Source organism: Larus michahellis, chromosome 1 (genome assembly GCF_964199755.1).
Source record: "Larus michahellis chromosome 1, bLarMic1.1, whole genome shotgun sequence".
NCBI lineage: Eukaryota > Metazoa > Chordata > Aves > Charadriiformes > Laridae > Larus > Larus michahellis.
The window spans coordinates 179,339,682-179,362,492 of record NC_133896.1 but is presented as its reverse complement, the minus strand read 5'-3'; the positions used below and the strand labels follow the sequence as shown (position 1 = coordinate 179,362,492).

The window sequence follows — 22,811 nt, the reverse complement described above, 5'->3', positions numbered from 1 at the left end:
AGACAAAGAAACATACAAACATGTATATGTGGAAATAAGTCGTTTCTTCACCTTTTAACATAAAATAAAGAAGACATATTGACATTTTTCTGCTTAATTTAGGCCACAATCATACTTTCTTCAAAACTTTTAGCAGACAATCTTATCTGCATAACACTAATCAGAGCACCTATCATCTGCTTGTAACAGAATGCACAAGCCATCTGTTGGGTGGGTTTTTTTTCAACTGCTGTTTTCATATGCTAACATAAAAAGCAAAACAAACTAAAAATCCTGAAGTATATTTGAGCTTTTCTTACAGTGCAGTGATCATGGGCGGCTCTGTTTAGACTACACAAGCAGGCAAGAGAGAAAAACAAGCACCTGAAGAGTGAAGTTATTTGACTTCACCTTGCAAAATAACATATGCCTAGATACGCCTCTGGTGTGGTGTAATATCACAATTAGTCTGCAGGAAAAAAAAAAAACAAACACCAAAAAAAAGTTCTTTCCAAGATTCGTTCCTGAGATTAATTCATCCTACTATTTTTTAGTTGTCTATATCTTGAATTTTTCACTGATTTTTTCAAAATATTATTCTGTCATGCACAAGGGAAATAATTTCAATACCAGACAAAAGATTTAAGAAACATTTGTATCAGTTCTTAACCACTGAAATTTGGAAAGAAAACTTCCAAAGGATTTCTCCTTCAGAAGGAAGCCTCTTAGAACAGGGTTCATAAGACAAGGCAAATTCCTTCCTTTCTTAATTACTCTCTGTTTTTTTTTTTTTGCTACGTAATTCCCATTCAGGGAATCAGGGAATCAGGAAACAGAACACTTCAGACAGCAGTCTCCTTGATTAGACAACCATGTTTGATTCTGTAAGTTACACTCTTAATGCCTTGTACACTCTTATTATAAGAGGATTACGAGCCTAGCACATAAAAAGATCTTATTTCACCTCCGAGCTTTAGAAATGCTTGAAGCCTGGCATGAAAATAGTGTCACCTGAAGAGAAATCAACCGAAAAACTTAGATGGTGGTAAGAGAGATGGTACTACAGAATACTTAGTGCCATTAGGAAACTATACAAAACTACTTTTAAGTCTTTATTTTCTATATAATTCACTATTTAGTTCTAAAAGCAAAAAAACTTAATGATATTTTCCACAATCTTTTTAAGATGACATAATGAGAAATATGACACTGTATGGGCTCATTAGGGGGATATCAATGAAGATGGTGCACAAAAAGGAACACACTAAATTTCACATAATTAAAATTTTAGTGTTTGAGGAATTAAACACACAGGTTTTGATTATACACTTTGTGGTCAGTTGACCCTAGCTGGACACCAGGTGCCCACCAAACCTGCGCTATCAGTCTCCCTCCTCAGCTGGACAGAGGGAGAAGAAATATGAAAAAAGGATCATGGGTTGAGACAAGGGCAGGGATAGCAATTACCATCATGGTCAAAACAGACTCAACTTGGATAAAATAAGTTAATTTATTACCAATCCAATTAGAGTAGGCTAATGAGAAATAAAAACTAAATCTTAAAAAGCCTTCCCCCCCGCCCTCCCTTATTCTGGGGCTAAACTTCACTCCCAATTTTCTCTTTCTCTTTCCCCAAGCAGCACAGTGGGATGAGGAATGGGGGGTTGTGGTCAGTTCATCACAAATTGTCTCTGCCGCTCCTTCCTCCTCAGGAGGAAGAGTCCTCACATTCTTCCCTTGCTCCTTTGTGGGGTCCCTCCCACAGGAGACAGTTCTCCATCAACTTCTCCAATGTCCATCCTTCCATGGGGTGCAGTTCTTCATAAACTGCTCCAGCATGGGTCCCTTCAACGGGGTGCAGTCCTTCAGGAACAGACTGTTCCGCTGTGGGTCCCCCATGTGGTCTCAAGTCCTCCCAGCAAACCTCCTCCAGCGTGGGCTCCTCTCTCCATAGGTCCACAGGTCCTACCAGGAGCCTGCTCCAGCATGAGCTCTCCATGGGGTCACAGCTTCCTTTCGGCATCCACCTGCTGTGGTGTGGAGTCCTCCATGGGCTGCGGGTAGATATCTGCTCTAGTGTTAACCTGCATGGGCTGCAGAGGCACAGTCTGCAGGGGCACAGTCTGCATCACCGTGGTCTTCACCATGGGCTGCAGGGGAATCTCTGCTCTGGAGCCAGGAGCACCTCCTCTCCCTCCTTCTTCACTGACCTTGGTTTCTACATAGCCGTTTCTCTCACCCCTCTATCCTGGCTGCTGCCATGCAGGTTTTTTTTTCCCTCTTCTTAAATATGTTATCCCAGAGGTGCTACCACCAATACTGATGGAATTGGCCTTGGCCAGCAGTGAGTCCATCTTGGAGACGACTGGAATTGTCTCTATTGGACATAGGGGAAGCTTCTAGCAGCTTCTCACAGCAGCCACCCCTGTAGCCCCCCTGCTATCAAAACCTTCCCACGTAAACCCAATACAAACTTTAACTTCAATTTTATGAGTACTGTGGATTAATTTATTTAACTACAACATTTATTTGAGGAAGATGTAGAGTTTTGCCTTTAAGGACCTAGACTCAAAATGGATAGATTCAGTTTATTTTTCCCAGTTTAATTCAGTTATTTTTGCTTCAGTGTTCTGTCTTAAAAAAAAAGAGATAATTGTACTGGCATTTACTTCAAATTAGTATAATTCCTTTAAACTCTAAGATCTTTAAGATATGAGTATGTGTGTATGTTAAATGCCTAACATGATGGGGACTGATATCGATTATGCACAGTTATGAGATTTGGCACACCAAATCTCCAGGGGAAGAGCAAATCAAATGAGGAAGCCATCAAATGTAAAGAGAGAATTTACTTAAATTATAATGATATACTCAAATAATGTTGTAAAAACGGGATGATAACAAAAAACTTTTAATCCCCATATGAAAGGGTAGAGTTTTTTTTAAACTCTTTGTGAGCATCTGTAGCCAACCTTCTCATAGAAAGACACCGACTGATAGTTTGTGAGAGATTATTTAATGCGATTCCTTCTTCAAGGCAAAAGGGCTGTCATGCTTAAACATGTCATGGCATGACATTTGTCTAACCTATTCTTCTAATCCCAGATTTCAAACAGTCCACACCACTCCCAGGAAATCTGTTCCTGTGTGTCAGTATCTGTAGAAACAGCTTCTTACTGATCATCTCATGTGTGATTTAAATCCTTTAAGTCTTTTCCAACACTCCTTTCATAGAAAGAGTAGACAAATATTGTTATCAACTCTTAAAAAAAACCTAATATGTTCTTTCCTATGGTATTTTTTTGTGGTACAACATGTTTCCTAAAATTCTAATGATTTTTACCTGGAATTTCTCCAAACAATCCATACATTTCTTGACTGTCCTGGACAATATAGTAGAGCTGAGGGTCTGCCAAAACTGATCAGAGAAGAGGAATTATTAAGTTGTATCTGTTTATATATCCCTATGACTATATTTTAGAAGCAGCATGGTATTGTTGACTCATATTTTACTTGCTGTTTACTAATGGCAAAACTTCTGCAGAAATGCTATCTAGACATTTGATCCCACTGTGTATCTCTGTTGATTATTCTTGTGACAGGATGGCAAGTTGAAATATTCCATATTCATTTTTTCAGAGGATGTCTCTGTTTTTTTCAAGATTATTTTGCATTCTTATTCTCTCCTGTAACATACTAATGAATCCTCTAAGACTCTTTTAATCTTTATTTTTAAGAAGCATATGCTTTATTTCATTATTTAGTCACTAGTGACTACAATGGAAGTACTGGGCCCAAAAGAAACATATGAAGAATCCCACCTGATACAACTATTGTTTCTAATTTTGCATGTGAACAAGGCTTTCCTCTTGCATCCTTTTTACAGCAGTTTTTATAAAATACATTTCCACCCCAGATGAACAGTGTACAGAAGCATTCACTTTCATCTAAATTTCAATCCTCTCAAAGCTATTATATTTTCAAGCAAAAGTCATTAATCTTTTAAATTAAAATAACAAGAGTCAAGATATGCAAAACTCAGTTTAGGAGGATTAATTATAATCAAATATGTTGGCACTGATGATTAACAAACAATTATTTATTGAAGCTTTTTCTATTAAAAAAATCTTCTGAAATATGGCAGTAATTTGAAGTCTTTTTGTCTGTCAATAGATGACTAAAAAGATTTTAAAAAATCGTTCCCACTAAATGGAAATATTACTAATCATTTATTTCATATTCTTTTCTTCTCTCTCCCCTTCTTTCTCCTCTCTCCTTCCTTGATTTGAATCTTATATATTTTGAAGTTGTTATTAATGCTACTTTAGGGTTGGCTTTTTTTATTTATTTGGGGGCATTTTTGTTCTGAACTTCAGATAGTTGATATAAAAAGCAGGTTATCATTGTGGATAAATTAATAATAAAAATTAAGACGAAACAACTGACAAAAAAAAATTCCACTTGCATAAATAGAGTCACCACACATTACACACAGAAGGCGTACATTTAGTATGATGGATACTTCAGTATTAAGTGCTACAAAATTCTGTGATTTTATAAAAATAGTCTTTCAGATCTTCACAAATGATCATAGTTCAATTGCACGCATAAAAATATAACAGTGTATATGGAGATTAATAACGAATGGATGTATACTAATACTATTCCAGATTCCAATTTATACATAGAGAAATAACAATGAATTTGAGAAAAAGTGGTGAACCAGGTCAGCCTGAAGGCCTGAAATCAGTGACACGCTTAACCTGTCTAAACCACGGAAAGAACGTACAGGCAGCCAGAAGTCTACCTAAGAACAGAAAGTTGAGTATCTGAAGTGCCACACATTCATGCAAATACAGATGCACTACTCTTTTTGCATGTTTTCTCCGTACTTACGACACTTGCCCAAGAAACATAAGACAACTTACATGCACTGAAAGAACTTCTTCTTTGCTGAACTATAAGATATTCCAGGAGGAGACAGTTTCAACAAAACCACACAGCACAACAAAACTACACATTAGGTATGCATCCTGTATTTTCTCTCTTTAAATATTTCTACACCCTATTTATAGATATGAATCACTTACACAGTGGAAGAATCACTAGAAAGAATCAGGAGCCCAAATAGGACTCAATCCTAGGACTACATTCAGCAAAGAGGATATGTGTGCAATTATACCTGCTCAGATGAAAGGACTTTTTATATTTTTTTTTATTTTATTTGTTTCTGGGTTCCTCTTTGAGTGTTGCACAAAGCAATACTACAATAGCAGCAAAAAGATACCATAAGGTCAAAACAATGTTGCTTTTTCCATATGGTTAGAGTGGGAGGAAGGATAAAAACAGATAACAGGCAAATTCAAGTGTTATAAAAGATCAAACATTTTAATGTCTAAAAGACAGTAAAACAGAAAATCCGACTGATGTAGTTTAAAAATGAATGAATGGCAGGCCATGGATTCCACACAGTGAGCCCCGCCACTTACTAGACAATAACAAAGTAAGTGCCTTAAACTCAATCAGTTCAGTGTGATAAAGATTATTGGGTTAGATTCAAGAAATAATTTTTAATTTTTTGAGAAAGACAATTCCATCTTTCAAACTCTTTTTGAGATAATGGCAAATGCTGAAACAATGCCAAAGGCCAAAAGATAAAATCTCTTCTATTTTCAACCAGATCTATTTTATGTGTTTCATAGTTTATGTGTGGGGATTTGGGTTGTTTGGGTTTTTTTTTTCAGTATTATTAGGGATAACTAGACCGTTACTTATCTTTCTGTGTAAGTTGCAGCAGTTCTTAATTTTTTACAGGACAGATTTCCTTTCTGAAACTTTTAATGGCACACATCTAACAATTTCCCTAGTGCAAACAGTTTATTTTACGTCATCAATCCTATATTCTAAAAATTGTTCAAACAACACCAGGAAATTTGTATACTAGGAAATTCTGCCAAAACGTCATAATGTAATACTTAAGGAGCAGTTTTCACCTAAAAAATGCAAGTGTGAGGTATAAAAGGAAAGAGCAATCTCTTAAGCTGCTTGCAACAGGGTACAAAAAAAGTGTGTCACAAGGATAAGAAGTAGCTGTTAGAAACCAATGATCACGTGTTAAGAATATATTAACCTATAGGTAGCAGCACCATCCTTATGAATATAGCACAGATTCCAATAATACGCTCTAGTTTTTTTTTCCATGTATACTATTTAAGTGAACTTCACTGCTCACAAAAATAGCGTAGAGGAATCAATAATGATTTACTTATTGACAACTGTCTAGGAATCTAAACATTAAAATTATGTGTACACGCATAAATACATAAAATATATACACATATATGCAATTTTTTATGTATGTATGTACTATGATGTTTATATACAGAAATGCAGGTAATACAGATTTAGATGTTTGGGTGCACCTATATATGTCCATACTACTATTATTACAAAACCGTTTTTATCAGGACGAAAAAAAAAAAAAAAGAAAAAAGACAACAGATATTCAAGCCAACAGTATTTCTGGAGGCTTACCTATAAAGATTCAGCATTAATTAGATTTTCCAGAGAGAGCTGTTCTTCTCTGTACCTGCTTTCACTCTTACTATGGAAAGGCTGTACAGCATTTCCCTTTTCTAAGGTTGTTTGATGTTACCCTTAAGACAACCATAGTTTCAGAGGTATTTTACTGATTTAGCCACTCTCTGTGCAGCTGATATTTTCCTTGCCAAATTTTTTCTTTGCGTTGAATCTTTTGGAAATATTTCGGCAAAACAGTGCAAGCATTTCTGAAAATAAGTCAGGAGGAAAAAAATGTTGTTTTAGCCAATGTTTAAAGTACATGGATTACAACAACAAAAATAATTGTCAAGTCTTGCTTTCTAGTGGGTTTAGTGGGCCCATGTTTCAGAGCAGCACCCTTACATTTACTGGGATGAGAGATACGCGCTTTACCAATGCTACGAAAATCTACCAAGATTTAATTAATTCTATCCTTTTAGAACAGTTTGAATTGGCAATGTAGACTTCAAATGATGTTCATTTTCTCAAATTTAATTGAACATTAAACATTTAAATTGAACACTTAAATCTGAACTAGCCACTTTAGATTACTGTTAGACTCAACGAAGAGAAATAGGAATGTCTGGAAGACAATTCCCCTTACCCTAAAATGTGCATCTAAGAAAGAGATAAGATAAATCCCCACCACTGACAGAAGGTATTACTCAAACTTAAGTGTCTTACTGACCCATTAAACATAGCAAATGGTACCATCAACTTGGCAGCACTTGAGGGAAGAGGTCAAAGAAACACAGTAAAACTGGGAGCTGGGGAGAAAATATAGGAATGGGAATTCTCTTAGGATTCCATTAAAACTGACAAAGGAGCTGGAGGAAGGTGTAAAGGATACTGAAATCCAAATATTAGGAAATAGGGGCAGAGAAACAGAAAAATGAGAGGTCTGACAAGTTGTTAAGGAACTAGGGGACAATTGGACTTGATTCTTGAAAGTATCTAGGACAATATACAGAAAAGAATGGACAGTTCTGCATTAGAGTAAGTAACCTGGTGAGTAAACCAAGGAGGCAGATCATTAAGAGAAGCCAGTAAAATCAAGTAACACTGTCTGCATAAGGAACCTAGAATTTGAATAAGGCAGTCAGGAATAGTTTGAGACTATGGAAAGGAGGGAAAAAGATAGAATAAAATCCAGAAGGAGAACATATAATTAAGACAAAAAGAGCTTAAAGGGGGTGGAACAAAAGAAAGTAAGTTTGGGAGCACCAAGAAGAAAAGTGTATGAGTCTGTGCTTGCCAGTAGGATGGCAAATGCAGCAGAAGACATAGGATAGACAGTAGGGACAGACATAGTAGGAGAGACAGGGAACCCTCAAGTTTCTGTCCTGCATCCAAGCAGTAGACAGATGAAATGACAGCACATGAAGTGACTTGTGTGGCCTTCTGCTTCCTTCATTAAGACTGCTAAACAGTCTTCCTTCAAGACTGCTAAACAACTCACATCAGAAATGCTGTTCTAGAAGTACCAAAGCCAAAGACTTCACAGTTAGGAAATTCTAGAACTAGAATTTCCTTATAACTTTAATTCCATCTACAGTTTTTAGCTATACGATCATGCACTACTTTTATCACCAGACTCTTTTGCATCACATGCATAGAACATACGTCCTCTGAGAATGAATCAGAACTTTGGAGAAGAAAGGTCCATGCTCCGTGTATTGTATAAACCCTGCCTCTTTTGTTATGAAAGTCAAAAGTACAAGTATAAAAGCACAAAAGTTATATAACCATTTTAAGAAGTTTCGTAATTGAGTTGAAAAGCTGGCTCATGGTAAAGACAAATGAATTATTCTCTTCTGATTCCATAACCTAGAAATGCAGAGTTGTGTGATCTATATTCCACTCCTAGCATTAAATTACATTCCTAACAGAGCGGTCTATATGAGATAGCCAAGTCAATGGAAAACATAAACAGCTATAAATTTGAGGTCCATAGCATGTAATTTTAGGATCTGGCTATCACAGTAGTATCCACAGTTCATATTTTGATATCTAAATAGCACCAAGAGGGTAGCACCTTAGAAAGGCCATAGTCACGTTCAGCTAAGAAAATACTTAAAGGTGTGAGAGCTCACAGGGTAGACTAAGACACAGCTAGGCTACCGGTAGGCTAAGGCAGGCAAAGTCCAACCATCAAATTGCAAATTTGTGGGATCAGAAGAGAAAAATACAAAAGAAATGCTTATCCAACAGTTTTCCTTCTACAGTTTAAAAATACACATTTTTATGTTCGTGATTCTGGTATGATCATTATTATTGTTTCTTATTAAATAATGATTTAATTTATATAAGTAGTTCTGAGCACAGAGAGTTGTAAATTAAATTGCTCAGTTAATGTTTGAATTACAAAGTTATGCTCTCACTTTTTAACCTTTTGGATTGCCCTTAGTACTGATGTTTTTACATCCCAGTGACAAATTTGACAGAAGCGGCATAAAATGCTCTTTCCTCATGACTTTTTCTAGTGAAACAAGATATGAGTGTGAAACTCTACTGTGGGAGGAGGGCACAGTACTCAGTCCTTTCCCTTCTTGCTTTATAGTACACTATTATACAGTACCTAATTGTGTGAGGACTTGCCATCTTCTTTCAGAAGCTGTATTTTCAACTACTTCTATGTTTTATGAAAGACTTCTGCACTGTCAGGGCTTGCTTTATGTGGGTTAGGCATATCTAGCATATCCTTCTTGGAGCTGTCTCTCAAGCAAAATGTTAATTGAATCCTGTGTTCTTCATTCCTCTTGCACACAGCCGGAGGAGTCTGGGTCTGGTTTACAGAAGGGCTCATCATTTATGGGTGCAACTGAGAACACAGACAGTAGTAGAAGAAAAATGCTATGTGCTCTGAAACCAGCAATTCAACTCTTTTCACTTTTATCTCTCTCTCTCTGTTTTACGCTTCCACTGCAAAATAGTGCTGTTGTAAAGATAAACCCATGAATAGTTTGTGAGGCACGTACTGAGTGTAGCGGTGAACAGAGCTGAGGGCTCATGAGTAATTACATCTTCATAGGATTTGGGCACTGTAAAGCAAGCAAAGCATGCTACCGTTCGCTCAGGAAGGAGGAAAGAAAATACTGACTTTCTGCTTAGTAAGTGAATACCATCCATGTTGAGGGTTGATTAATATGCCATGTGAAAAAAGTTATAATGATCATGCAAAAACTCCATTATAAACTCATAGGAGCTGATAGCTATATAGAAAATCTTTGTGGGCGTTTTGTGGTTGATTTATAAATCTTAATTGTAAATCCATTATATTTTTTTTCTAACAGCTTTTTCCTACAAAACTAAGATCCAAATAGAACCTATGTTTAAATATCTACTGCATCTATTGCCATATTTGTCATGCAAGATCTAAAATAATTTGATATGCAAGTTTTCAAGCAATCAAATAGTGTTTTAACAGTAATTATTGACTGTAAAACTTTTTTTTTTGTTTTTACAAATACAAATTGGAATGTAGAACAATTATGTCAGTACTTTATATCATGCATGAAGTCTAACTCTTCAGTCTTCTTAATGACAATGGGACTATCCACATAACCTTAATTATGCAAATAAGTACCTGTACAATTAACATGACAGGATGTTCTTTAGAAGCATAGAAAAACAAATTAATAAAGTAGAATGTACTTGTTATTACCCAACCATGCTCTCTCATTAAATAAATTCCATGATATCTAACAGAATACTAAAAGTAAAATTGAGAATTCAACATCATTCAGTTAAGCGTTTAACTTAGATGTGAAAACAGAGTAACTACAAATCCACAAATAGCCAAAATCAGGAATTCCGCACATGAGATGGGCTGAAAAAGGATTCTAGTAAAGAATTCATGTATCAAACAAAGGGGAGCAACCAGAAAAACTAACAAACAAACAAACAAACTCTTTTAGGGATACAAGGATCCCAAGTAGAAGCCACAGGGGAAAAAAGTGTAATTTTCACTTGTACATACATATTAATAGTAGAAATAACAACAAATTTATTAGTTCCAAGCACAAACCCAAAGCCGCCTTGTCTACCTGCTCCTCACATTACATCCTACCACTGGGTTCCTAGCTAATACTGCCCAGAGACCTCCTGTTCACAACATTTGAAATACTGTGGATATGATCTATATCTGAACACCCAAATGTTGAACTCCCACCGTTTTCACAAAACAAAAATATTGTTTTCCAAACAGTCCTAAAGTATTAAAGCAGTTGCTAAATATGTAGAGGAGAAAATACTAATGAGAGACAGAAGTTAAGAACTTTACACTCACTACAGCAAACATCCAGGTCTACACCTAAAGGCTTAATGGAAGTTCCACATATTTGTCTGTTTATGTATTTGTTAGTATCTATCATTCAGGACTGAATGGTAGTTTACATATCCTATAGTGAAGTAAAGAAGTTGGCACCGTTTACAAAAATACTAATTTCTACAGAAGCAGTGAGACTTGGCATAAGAAGATTGTTGGATCACAGAGCTTTCAAGCACTGCATTGCCTTTTTTTGCATCACTTGACCACCTCTTGCCATAGCATTCAAAATTCTTACAGGCAGATGAAAGTTTCTTAGATGGAAAAGGAGAAAGGAAAGTGTCAGACTCAGTTTTAGAGTCTTAAATCTTAAAAATCTTAAACATTCCATATCTCAAAAAGTGGCATTTTCATTAATAATAAAATGGTATCTCCCCGCCTTAGTTCTTTTATATCTGAACAAATTCTAGCATATTCCTTCAACAAGACTAGGAGCTACTGATGACTAGATGTGTTGTTTCAGTAGCAATCAATGAACAACATAGAATAAATGGATTATAAAAACCCAAGAGCAAGAAGAATAAATCAGATCTATATTATTGCAGAGTACATATGTGATGTGGAAGTTCATTCTAGCAAATCAATTCTTATGGACAAACCAAATAGTGCCATTAAAATTCAGTAAGCTTTTGTCAGTATGCAGATCTCTTGACGATTTTCAGGTCAGTGACACACCTAATACAAAATCTATAGAATGAGATTATTTTTGTACCAGTTTTTAACCTCTTTTATTTAGTTCAGAAACCTTGAAGAGATTATTTTGTTCTATTTTACCTGTCTTTATAGTGTATTTCAGTAACATTTTGTATTGAATCCTACAGTAAGCATCTCTCTGTTGTTCAGAAAAACTTCCAATGTTCATGAAAACTTCAGCATCACCTTTGCTTTAAAAATGTACCTTAAGTCATTCAACAGCTAATCCACATGTGTTTAAACGATGTAGCTCCTATGAAATGAACTATGCTAGCTGACAAAACAATGAAGAGTTTCAAGTAGAGAATATATGCTTTAGGTCTATGAAAAAGATTAACATACGCAAAAGTTAAATGCACATGTATGCTTATCTACAGCCATATCAATCCAAACAATTGCACTGTGCTGTCTCTTTATCTAATAAAATATTTAACACCATATGCTTTACTTTCAATATGAAGACCAAAAATTATTTTTTTCCGTTTAGAAACAGAACTATACATTTCTTTCCATAGAAAAAGTAATAAATTACAAGGCAAATGAAAATGAAATTATTTTAACCATGGGGAGGTGGGGGCTAGCAGAGTTAAACCAATGGAGTGTTTTATCGTGAGGATTATCTGTACCATAGAATTTCTGAAAGCTCTATGTTAGCTACATTTCCTTCTAATGATTTTAATTTCTGCTTGGGCTGGGAGGGGAGGGGGGGAAGGGGCAAGGATTGAGAAAGAAAAGTAATTCAACATCAACAGAAGTTTCATACGAAACACAAGCACCTGGATATGTCTTTCTGGTTCTTACATCTTCTCAGGTGTCACTCAGGTCGTGACTCATAAAACAAATTCTTATTTTTCTGAGGTAGGCTGTGACACGATTTAGTCACCGAGATCCAGGGAAGCAGACTTTTTTTTTTTTTTTAAACTTTTAACTTTTGAGCTTTCACCTGGCATCCCAGCACTCAGAACAACGTCACCTCCCGCTAGCATTTTAATGAACTTCGGAGAAAGTTGGGTGGCGACGATCCCCAGCGCGGAGCGCCGGCTTTGAGAGGCGTGTGTGTGCCCGGGCCACCCCCGCGGGTAGGGACAGGGACAGGGACAGGGACAAGGACAGGGACAGAGCAGGACAGGGGCAGGACAGGAGAGGGGCAGGAGCAGGAGCAGGACAGGGGCAGGGTCAGGCGAGGGTCAGGGGCAGCGGCAAGGCAGGGGCAGGACAGGGGCAGCATCCCCTGCCCGCGGTACCCCGAACCCTGAGGTCGGCCGGTCCCTCCCGGGACCCTCGGGGCAGCCCCCCCGCCGCCCACCCCGCGCCCCTCCGCCCCCAACCCCTGCCATTTCCAACTGAGGAGCCCTCCCGCCCCCAGGCCCCACCGCCCTCCCGCAACAACGCCCGCACACTTGCCCATCTGCGCCCCCCACGTCCGTCCCTCGCACCCCCCGCGGCCGGCAGCCCGCCCCCACGAGCCGGGGGGCAATGACCCCCCGCCGGCGGGCCCCCCCCGACCCGCAGACGCCGCGCAGGTTGCGCCAGGGCCGCCGCGCTTCCCCTACCTGTGCCCGCCTCCGTCACCTGTTGCCCGGTTGCCTCCATCCGCGCAGCCCCCCGGCGCCTCCTCCCGCTCCGGCGCAGCCAGGGGCTTCTCGGGCTCCCGGGCCACCTCCATCCCGCCGGGCACCGCCTCCGCCTCCTCCTCCTCCTCCTCCTCCAGGGACTCCACGTAGAAGACGGTGCGGGGCGGCGGCGGCCCCGGCCCGTGCCCGTGCCCCAGCCCGTGTCCCCCGGCCGGCCGGCCGCCGGCGGGCAGCAGCGTCCCGTTGGGCGGGCTGGCGGTGGTGGCGGCCGAGGAGGAGGCGGAGGAGGCGGATTTCTTCCAGAAGACGCTGTTGCCTCTCTCCTGGCTCTTCAGCAGGCGGCTCTGGCTGGGGCCCCAGTGCTCGAAGCTGCTGTCGGGCGGCAAGCAGCCGCCCCCCGCCGGGCCGCCCGCCGGCGAGGGGTGGCTGAACAGTTTCCAGCGGAGGCGCAGGATGTGCTTCACGTCGAAGTCTTTCCTGCCGGAGCCGGACATGGTGCCGCGGCGGGCCGGGGACGAGCGCGGGCTGAGGCGGGACTCACGGCGGCCAGGCAGGGCCGGGCGGCGGCGGCGGCGGCGGTGGCAGCGCGGGGCGGCCCCGCTCCCGGCAGCGGCGGCGGCGGCGGCTCCTCCGGGCAGCGCTGCGCCTGCAGGGCGAGGGGTGGTAGCCGCCAGGAGAGATGCGCGCACACACCAGTGCAGAGAGAGAGAGAGAGAGAGGGAGGATGGATGGAGTGATGCACAGAGCCGAGAGGAGGTAGAGGCACCCCCAGCAAGGGAAAGGAGAAAGAGAGAGAGGGAGAGATGCCCGGAGCTGACGAGAATTGCACGGTGATCAGCGGGAAAGGGGAGGAGAGAGAGGCAGAAATGAGAGACACCTCTCAGGGGAGACAGGCACTTGCGAGGGAAGAGCGGGTTGAGGGAGGCTGCGAAGAGGCGCTAATCTGATTAACGGGGGAGCGAGCGGAGCTACAGCCCGGAGAGGACCGGCGGCGGCAGCAGCCGCACTGGGAGACAGGTGGCCCTTCCTCAGTGTCTCAGAGCTCCGTGACCGTGCGCAGCCAGAGAGGTAAAAGTCACCTGGAAGCCTGTCTCCACCTCCCGCCTTCCCATCTCATTTCTCAGGGGAGTCCCATGCCTGCAGTTATCTGGGATGGCAAAGCCTGAGAGCTGGCACGGAGAGAAACCGGGGCTCCTTTTTATACACTGTACGTAGGAGGGAAAAAAAAAATAAATAAAAAATCACGCCCGTGAGGCTGTCAAGGTCCTCACTGTACAATTTTCTATCTCTCACCAAGCCGCCCCCTCCCCTGCATGTGACGCAGATGTGCTCTGGGGCCGTCAGTGGGAAGAGACAGAGGGAAAAAAGATGCTTCAGTCTTCCTCATGCAAGTAAGTCCGCAGGTCACTAACTGTCCCTCATAGCCTCCTCCTCCCCTCTCACCAGTGCAGGTCTCCTCACCTTGGTATTTTAGTTCTGAGGCCACTATGCAATACTGGGAGCAAAATAAGGCAAAACAACAAATGCAGCTGCTGCAGTAAACACAGGAGCGTGAATCATAGGAGTACAAACTTAATAGACTGCATGCAGACTGGATGAGGTTACAGGTTAACGGTTTATTCTGCAGGCTCCATTCATTAGTCTGTTGGCTCAGTGTTGCCATACCGGTAGAAAACATTAGCTAGAGGGACCATGTGTCAAACAGAAATAGCACTACACATCTGCTTCTTACCTTTTATATCTGCTCTTAATGCAGGCTGACAGTGCTAAACCCAAGGGAGGTTGCTTCACAACGTAGTGATCTGCTTAGGAACATCTGCCCACTTGGGAAGGGTGTCACAAAGTACACCGTGCATCTGGGACATAATTACAGAATTAAAAGCTTCATGGAGTAATGTAGGAGAAGGATACAGGGCCAAAACTACACTGCATATCATCACCTGCCAGCTCTTAAATCCCCATGCATGAAAAATTGGCGGCAATAAGATGATATACAGAATGCCTGTAATCCACCTGTACCTTAGAAAGTAGTATTTTAGAAGAAGATTTATCCCTAGGAGAATGATGAAAAATATCGTATTTTCCTCCAGGTACTCCACATTCACCAGCTTCACCCATGCACTCGTGAGCTATCAAAAGTTTGTTATACTAACTCTTTCTTTGTGAATTCAAGAAGTAAAGTTGAAGAAATTCTTTCCCTCAAGCTGGAATTTTTTAACTCCCCATTCGTAAAACCCTATAGCTTGAAAATTCCTCCAGAGAAGCACAGAAGTCAAACATTAATTAACAATTTTATTACCGTTTTATTTGCTTTATCACTGAAGTATATTGCTGTTTTATTTAGTTTGTCACTGAAGTAGTGCTTCTGGGTACAAACCGATATTAGATTTTGTGTTTTAATGTTGATAAAGTTCTGGATTTAACAGAACAAGAAATTCAGGACACAAAGTCCTACTTTCAAGGGAAGAAGAATTGCCACTGTGAATTTTAAATATGGATTTATGCCACAACAGCTGGACTGCAAACTATCTAGTGCCTCAATTTTCCTCTCAGTATTCAGTGATAAAAAAAGACAAAAACCATTCTAAAGCGAACGTAAGAGACAGTTCGTTTTTATCCAGGAACTGATCTGAGTGACTATGTGCTGCTTCGGCGAGCAGCAGGAAGAAAAGCCTGAAAATCTTCATCTAGAACAGGACAGATGAAACCTTCATCATTTCAGAGACTTTAAAAATGCGTGTCTACTGACAATATATTTGAAGCCATCTATAGTGAATCCTGCTTACCTAATATCTAGTTGCAAGCCCTAAAAGATGTGGATACGTACATATAAAATGGCTTTAGTCAATGCATGCATAGATAGACAGATGCTATCTGCTCTGTATTTAATACCTCTTAACTGATTAGGAAAATTCGGAGATACTCTGATTTGAGGAGAATTACATAATTTCATTACCGTATTATAAATCTTAGATGTTTTAAAATCTGCATTAATATTTTAGTTGATCATTTGATGTGAACAGTTGATAGGTTAGATTTTCTAGCTTGACTTCTGTTACATAGATAAATATATTCCAACAAAATTCTTTTTCTAAATATACTTTGGAGGTCACTCAATGAATATATTACAACATCACCCAAGAAAGTGATTAAGTTTTTTATCACATTTCCAGTACAAACCAGCAAGCAATTATAAGGAAAAAAAGTAAAAAATATTTTAGGTTATTTGTTATTTATACTTTCTTTTATTTCAGTCATGCCAATAACTGAAATAAATAGTCTTGTTTTTTTTTTTTTTATAATTAAAATATCAACTCTTCAATATATTGTGTATAGGATTTGATATGCTTTTTAACATTACTTGATTCTTTCATATTTTACTACATAAACATTTTTTGCAAGTAGGAGATGCGTTAATTTGGTGTGTAAACCTGATTTTTCATGAAGATGTGTGAACACTTCTCTATCATATAATGAAATCTAGAAAACTGTCTTAGCTCATATCACTTTCACAATTATTTTGTCAATGTAAACAAGAATTACCCCCAAAAAAGCTACACTGGAGAAGTAGCCATTGTCACTACTACATATAGTTAATGAATAAATTGTTTTCTCTAGTGTGAAGTAAAAGAATGAAACAGTTTGATTTACTTATGTTTTCATAGTTTCTTATCTTCATGTTCCCCTGCGAACACTTTTGACATGTGCCAGAGAGGGAAAGAACATATTCTAGATTATCGCATGACAAGATGAACACAAAATGTCTTGAATTTCAGTTGAAACTTCTGGTACATAAAAAGCTTAACTCTATAGGTTGTCTAGACTTGCTTCTCCATCCAGGAGAAGAAAAAATGGTCCTCTACTGGAGTTCTGGGGACCTTGCTCATAGGAATTACAATAAAATAATTAGTTTACTAGTCAAATATGTCTTTATCTACTTATATGGGGTTGTCCTGGTTTGAGGTAAAACAAAACCAACTTTCTGTTTTGTAATTAGGCATAAACATGTGAACAGAATTGTGTAAACGCATGTGTCTCTAAGTTGTTGAAGGGAAACATTTTGATGCCTAACGGCTTTCCATCCTTACCTTACATATCCCATGAAGTGTAGCCAAGATAATAATAAACATGGGTATTCTGTCACGTGTCTGTTGGTTGCACAGTGGAACATAGTGTATGGCATTGTATTTTTGCATATTAACAGGACATTTCTGAGCTTCCTCACCTGTTGTAGTTCTCCAGATTATTCATAACCCCACAAATCTTGAATAAATGTACAGACCTTGCTTGAAAGTGCTCATGACTCTTTTTTCTTTATCTGTTAGTTAGGCAAACAGATGAAAGTGGTTAATCTTAATGTCCCTGCTATGAGTCAGATTCCTGACACTTTTCTCACCGTGTTTTTTGGCTTTCTGATATTCTTCAAATGAATTAAATTCACATAGTCATGTCCCTAAGGAAGTCTTATGCTCATGTTTTATAGGAAAAATGGCCTAGGGATATATATTCTTTTAATAAATCCTCCATGTAGAAAAAAGCGCTTCCAAAGAGAAAGACCTTGAAGGAGGCATCCAAACTGGTCAAATTTTATTAACCCTCTTTTTTCCTTTTTCCCATTGCAAAGCTTTCATGTTACTTATTTTGGGGTTTCGAATGTTTTACATTAAGCTGTTTACAGCTTGTACCCTGTACCCCGGGGAGAACTGGTGGATCAGGAATAAAGTTAAGTTGTAGTTGCGGTTATTGATTGCTGAAACAAGCAACAGAAGAACCATCATGCAAGGTAATTTGCTAACAGTACCCTTAGGGTTATGAATAGTCCTAACATATGTGAGTCTCCACATTACATTTACGTAGGTGAAAGACATATAGCAAGTGAGTCTGAAGGTGATGAGTGTATGTGTTACTCTGGAACGATAGTTATTAATCAGAGAAGGGATATAATTCTCAACAAATTAAAAGGATAAGGGGTAATTTTATTATTGAATTTTAACCTATCAGGTATTTTTAACCCAGAAGACACTAAATCTTGATGAAAAGAATCAGAAAAAAACCCCAAGAGGCATTACTGTGCTTTGAATGTGGACGTTACTAGAATGAATGGCTTTAAAGCAATTCTCACTTGAATGTGGGAATTCTCACATGAATGAATGAACATGTACTTCAGCTATAAAGATGCTGATTTTGTAGGTGGTTAATTATACATTCAGAAGCAAGAATCCGAGGGTGTTAAAAAGACACTGTGAAACAGATCTGTAGAATACTCAAGATAGCGAAAGAAATTGATGGGACTGGACATCCACTGAGAGATCAAAATTTGCTGAAGAAAGTGGCAGTGTGCTAAGTGATAAAAAAAGAAATAATGTATTAGACTTATTCTTTAAACTTTTGTTGTGTACAAAGCCTTTGAACAAGCTTTATGAAATGTAGATATATTCTGGATCAGTTTAGATAAGTAAACTGTGAAATGGTGGGAAAAGATGGTAGTAGTGGGAAAGTAAACTGTTATTTTGTATGTAATGTACACATATAATGCTGAGGCATTGCTGTGAGTCAGGGAGTTTCAAGTTGTTGAGCTGATTTTCCTCCCATAATAGTATTTGTTGACATATTTAAAAGACTATAAATATGTCTGTGCTATTAACTATGATTGTTTTCTAATGCAAGAAAGGAATAACAAAACTAGACAAACAGTAAACCAGAGCTGATACACTTGTCAGCTCTTGTGTATGGTTTTTTTGTAGTGAGTTTTCAACTGAGGTTGATTTTTGAGGGTGAGTTTGCCCTCTGATTAGGTCAAATGATGTTATTTCTCAAAATTAACAGTGAGTTAGCACAGCACAGGATAGATTTCTGTAAGCGTGGAGACATGACAAGCTACATTTATTTCAGGGGGTAACCAAAATTACTTCTCCATAGTTGTTCTTTACTGCCTCCTTAGTAATGCTGGATAATGATATATGAATTGCCCCCAGTGGTGATTTGAACAGATACATTTTATTCTGCATTGCAGGAGCCTAGAAGAGCACAGTCAGTTATCTCATATTAGCTTGAGGGACAGTCACTTCTTAAACCACTTCATTATGATCACAAGCAGTTGTATAAACACACCTTAAAGCAGTTTTTAAATGGTCAGAGAATTTCACTTAAGAAGAGTGAATGCTACATGATTTGTCATGAATGAAGATTCACAAGTAAACTAAGGCTAGAGAACATAAAATTATGAAATCAGAGAAATAATTACAAAATGTAGAAAAGTAGGCAAATTAAATATTAAGATTCTTCAATTCCAAAATCAGTTCCCACAGTTTCTCTGTTTGCAATAGTTGTCACTTCTCTTGAGAAATACATGGGTTTTACCTGCAGTTTCCAAGCTGGCTATGGACTACCCTTATTTGAAAAACACGTCATGCCTTCTTTCCCAAATTACGGTCAAGAGAGACAGCTGAATTCCATCGCATACAGGTTTGGCAGAGCACACACCTGTGTGCTCCTATGCCCTACTCCACATGATAACCTTAGACCGTACCATTTAGGAGCTGCTCATCTGTCCCATTTGCTGATTCACATGGAAGCTGTTCCTATCTGGTTTAGGTGATAGAATTTCTTATTAAAACCATTATGTTGTTTTGTTTTGATTTAAATCTAACACTTTTAGCAGTGCTTCTATGAATGATATCAGTCTCTCCTCTCTGTGGAAATTCTGGTGATGCAAAGAAAATGGGATATTTTTTCTTAGCGGGATTCAATAATAGTTGCTGTCATTTTTTCTGTGACTCAGAACCTTCTTAGAACAGGTTTGCTTTCATGTTCTGTTCAAAAAATATGCAGTTTCCTGGTGATCTTTTATTTAACGTTTATTTTACAATCTGAAGTAAAAACTTCTGTCAAATATTATATATTAGCAAATCACAGCAATGGAGACACCCATAGTTTGCAGAACAGGCTATATAAAAAAAAATCTAGGATTTTACCACTGCACATATACTAATAAATTTAATTAGACTTAATTAAATTAAACAGAGCCAATGGAACTGGCATAAGATGGTCAGTACTGATAAGGTGTTACCACTGTCATTAAAATGGTTTTGGGTTGTACAAACTAGTATCTGGCAAAGTAGTTCAGGAGTTAGCATAAGTCATGAAAAATACTCAATAGGCACTTTGGATATTTGGATATAGCCAGTGTTTTAGAGGATGAGAGCATTTAGCCATATGGAGGTAAATTGTGCCATGCCAATTGGCCTGAGTCCCAGCGCCTGAACGGAGCAGAGAACAAGCACTGGGCAATTGTGTTTACTGTTCTAGGCATGACCTTATGATACTTCTATTTCAGCTTACAGGTTCTTTTGAAGTTAAAAAAAAAAATATATTTCAGGGGGTTTTGACCCTTGAAAACCTTTTAGTATTTGACAGAAAACAAAAGGCTTTTAGACTACTCTTAAGAACACAGATCAGTTGGGGTAACGGCAGATTTGTAATGTCACATCTTTGGAGAAGTTATCTTCTCAGTAACTTTCTTTCAAAGCTGGTATGTCTTTCTCCAGCGTCCAAATAAGTAGCAATGTTAACCAATATCAGAAGACACTGGGATGTCGTAAAGTGAATACAGGTGTGTCACTGAGTATGAAGGAAAGAACTTGGCTAGTTAAGGTGAACAATAAGCATGTTTTTAGTATTCACTCACAACCGATATGAGGTATTTTGTAACATTCCTCTGTGGATAGGTTGTTTTAAAAGGGAAGTTTGTGGGGTTTTTTTCATAAGTCTGATTTATAATTTTATTTATTGCTTTATTTTATAGGAAAGCTTACTATCCCTATCGAATTTCACTTAAAATAATCGAAATGCTTTATCTAAGTAATGGGATATTGGATTCTTTTTGGAAATTTTGTCTGATAATATTATTTATCTTCTAAACTACAATCTTTGTAATCAGAGTAGAAAAATAGGTAAGTAGAAATTAGAAAGTATCAACTGTACTACATTATATATAGACAGTTTTATTTTGAGATATACATAGATGAATAGCGTGTAATTGCTCAGATTAACTTTTGTAGTAACAAGTGTAATAATCTTATAATTTTATATTGAAGTTTCACTATTTCAGAAATAAAGTGAAGAACAAAATGCTGCCATCTAACAGTTATTCTTGTATGCATTTCCAAATGAATATTTTCCTCCTGCAGCCTACAATTAAAGTAAAATATTTTGAAGTATAGAACAGCAATTAACTTTTATTAATGTTAAAAACTAACTTGTGTTTTTTTCTTTGCTATTGAAAAATATAAGCAAAAGTTCTGTAATAAAGCTGCATCAAGGTAAAACCAAATAATCTAGAAATTTCTCTATGTCTTATTCACGCAGAATTGCTTAAGCAGTAAATCATGTTGCTCTTTAAATGCCTGTTACTGAGACTGAGTATTAAAATGAGCAACATGTGATGATCACGATGTCTCCTCACTTTTTCTCCAGCTCACAATCTCATTGTCCTTTGGGTGTAGCTTCCTGTCCGTACTGCTTTAATTTCTCACGAATGCATGCACTTACAAGCATTTCCCTGTTTTCAGGTGTGTCAGGACCCCTGTCCTCACAGAGTTGTATTCTGTCTCTTGAGTTGTTTTTTTAACGTCAAAATTCTACTGCCTTATACTTCCCATATTTTCTGGTCTCAGTAGACGGATTCCTAGACTAAAAAATTGTATACTTCCAGTTTAGGAAGTTACATTCTTTTACCACAAAAATTAAACTTTCTGGTTGTACATGTTGCTTGTACTGAGTGCCTTATCATCATGTTAGTAAGATTAGTTGAAAATTTTACATTGCAGAGACGTAGACATTCCTTCAGTTATTCTTAAGAAATGGTGGATATTTGGGCAGCTTCTGAATTCATGGTTAAATACAACAGTCTTCCTTTCTGGGAAACCTAACAAGGAAATATACATGTCGTAATGCTGGTGGGGATCTCTGAATGCCATTTTAATTTTTAAGTAACTATTAGTGACACTGAAATCTGTATTTACTGAGCATATTATTGTTTTGTGTCTTGTACCACAATCAAACAACGAATTCTAAACTTCAGCAAGAAGTTACAGTATTTTTTGCAGAAATGTGCTATTTCTTTAAAAGAACCCTTCAGCACTTAGTATAAGGCAATAAAATAAGCTATTGTATGCTTCTATTGTCTTTCCTTTTGAAAAGGAGAGATGGGGCTTTGTTTATAATTATGTGTACATATAATCTTTCATTTGTTTACATTCAGTGTCTGACCAAATTTAAAAAAATAGATATTTGAGAATTATTTTTTTTTTAATCTGCTTATTCACACTTTCAGTTGAACTGCGTGGCCCAGCAAATATAATGGGTTGTTTGTTTGGTTTTTTTTTTCCCTTGAAAAACATTTTGTGATTCAGATGAGATTATTGTAATTGCTTTAACAATTTGAGAGGACAGTTTTCCATCCAAATGCCATGACACTTATAGTGATAAGTGTTAACATTACAATTTAAGATCACAGGCTGGTTGAAATTTCCTCTTTTTAATGACATAATACAAAAGCAGATAGGATACTTTTCGTTTTTTTCGTGTTTTATATTATTATACAGTTGACATTTCACATATTGCTAGTTGTTCTTGTATGCAGAATTGTTTTCCTACTGTGTTTTCTCTGATTTTAA

At 38.3% G+C, this 22,811-nt stretch overlaps 1 protein-coding gene across 1 annotated transcript in view; it reads right to left on the bottom strand.

The window, feature by feature from the left end:
• Positions 1-14,047, bottom strand: part of KLHL1 (kelch like family member 1) — a 240,105-nt gene extending 226,058 nt beyond the window's left edge. The window contains exon 1 of the mRNA XM_074564447.1: positions 13,114-14,047. Within this exon, the coding sequence (XP_074420548.1) occupies positions 13,114-13,628 (515 nt within the window). The 5' untranslated portion in view covers positions 13,629-14,047. The remainder of the gene's footprint in view (positions 1-13,113) is intronic.
• Between the last annotated feature and the right edge of the window lie 8,764 nt (positions 14,048-22,811).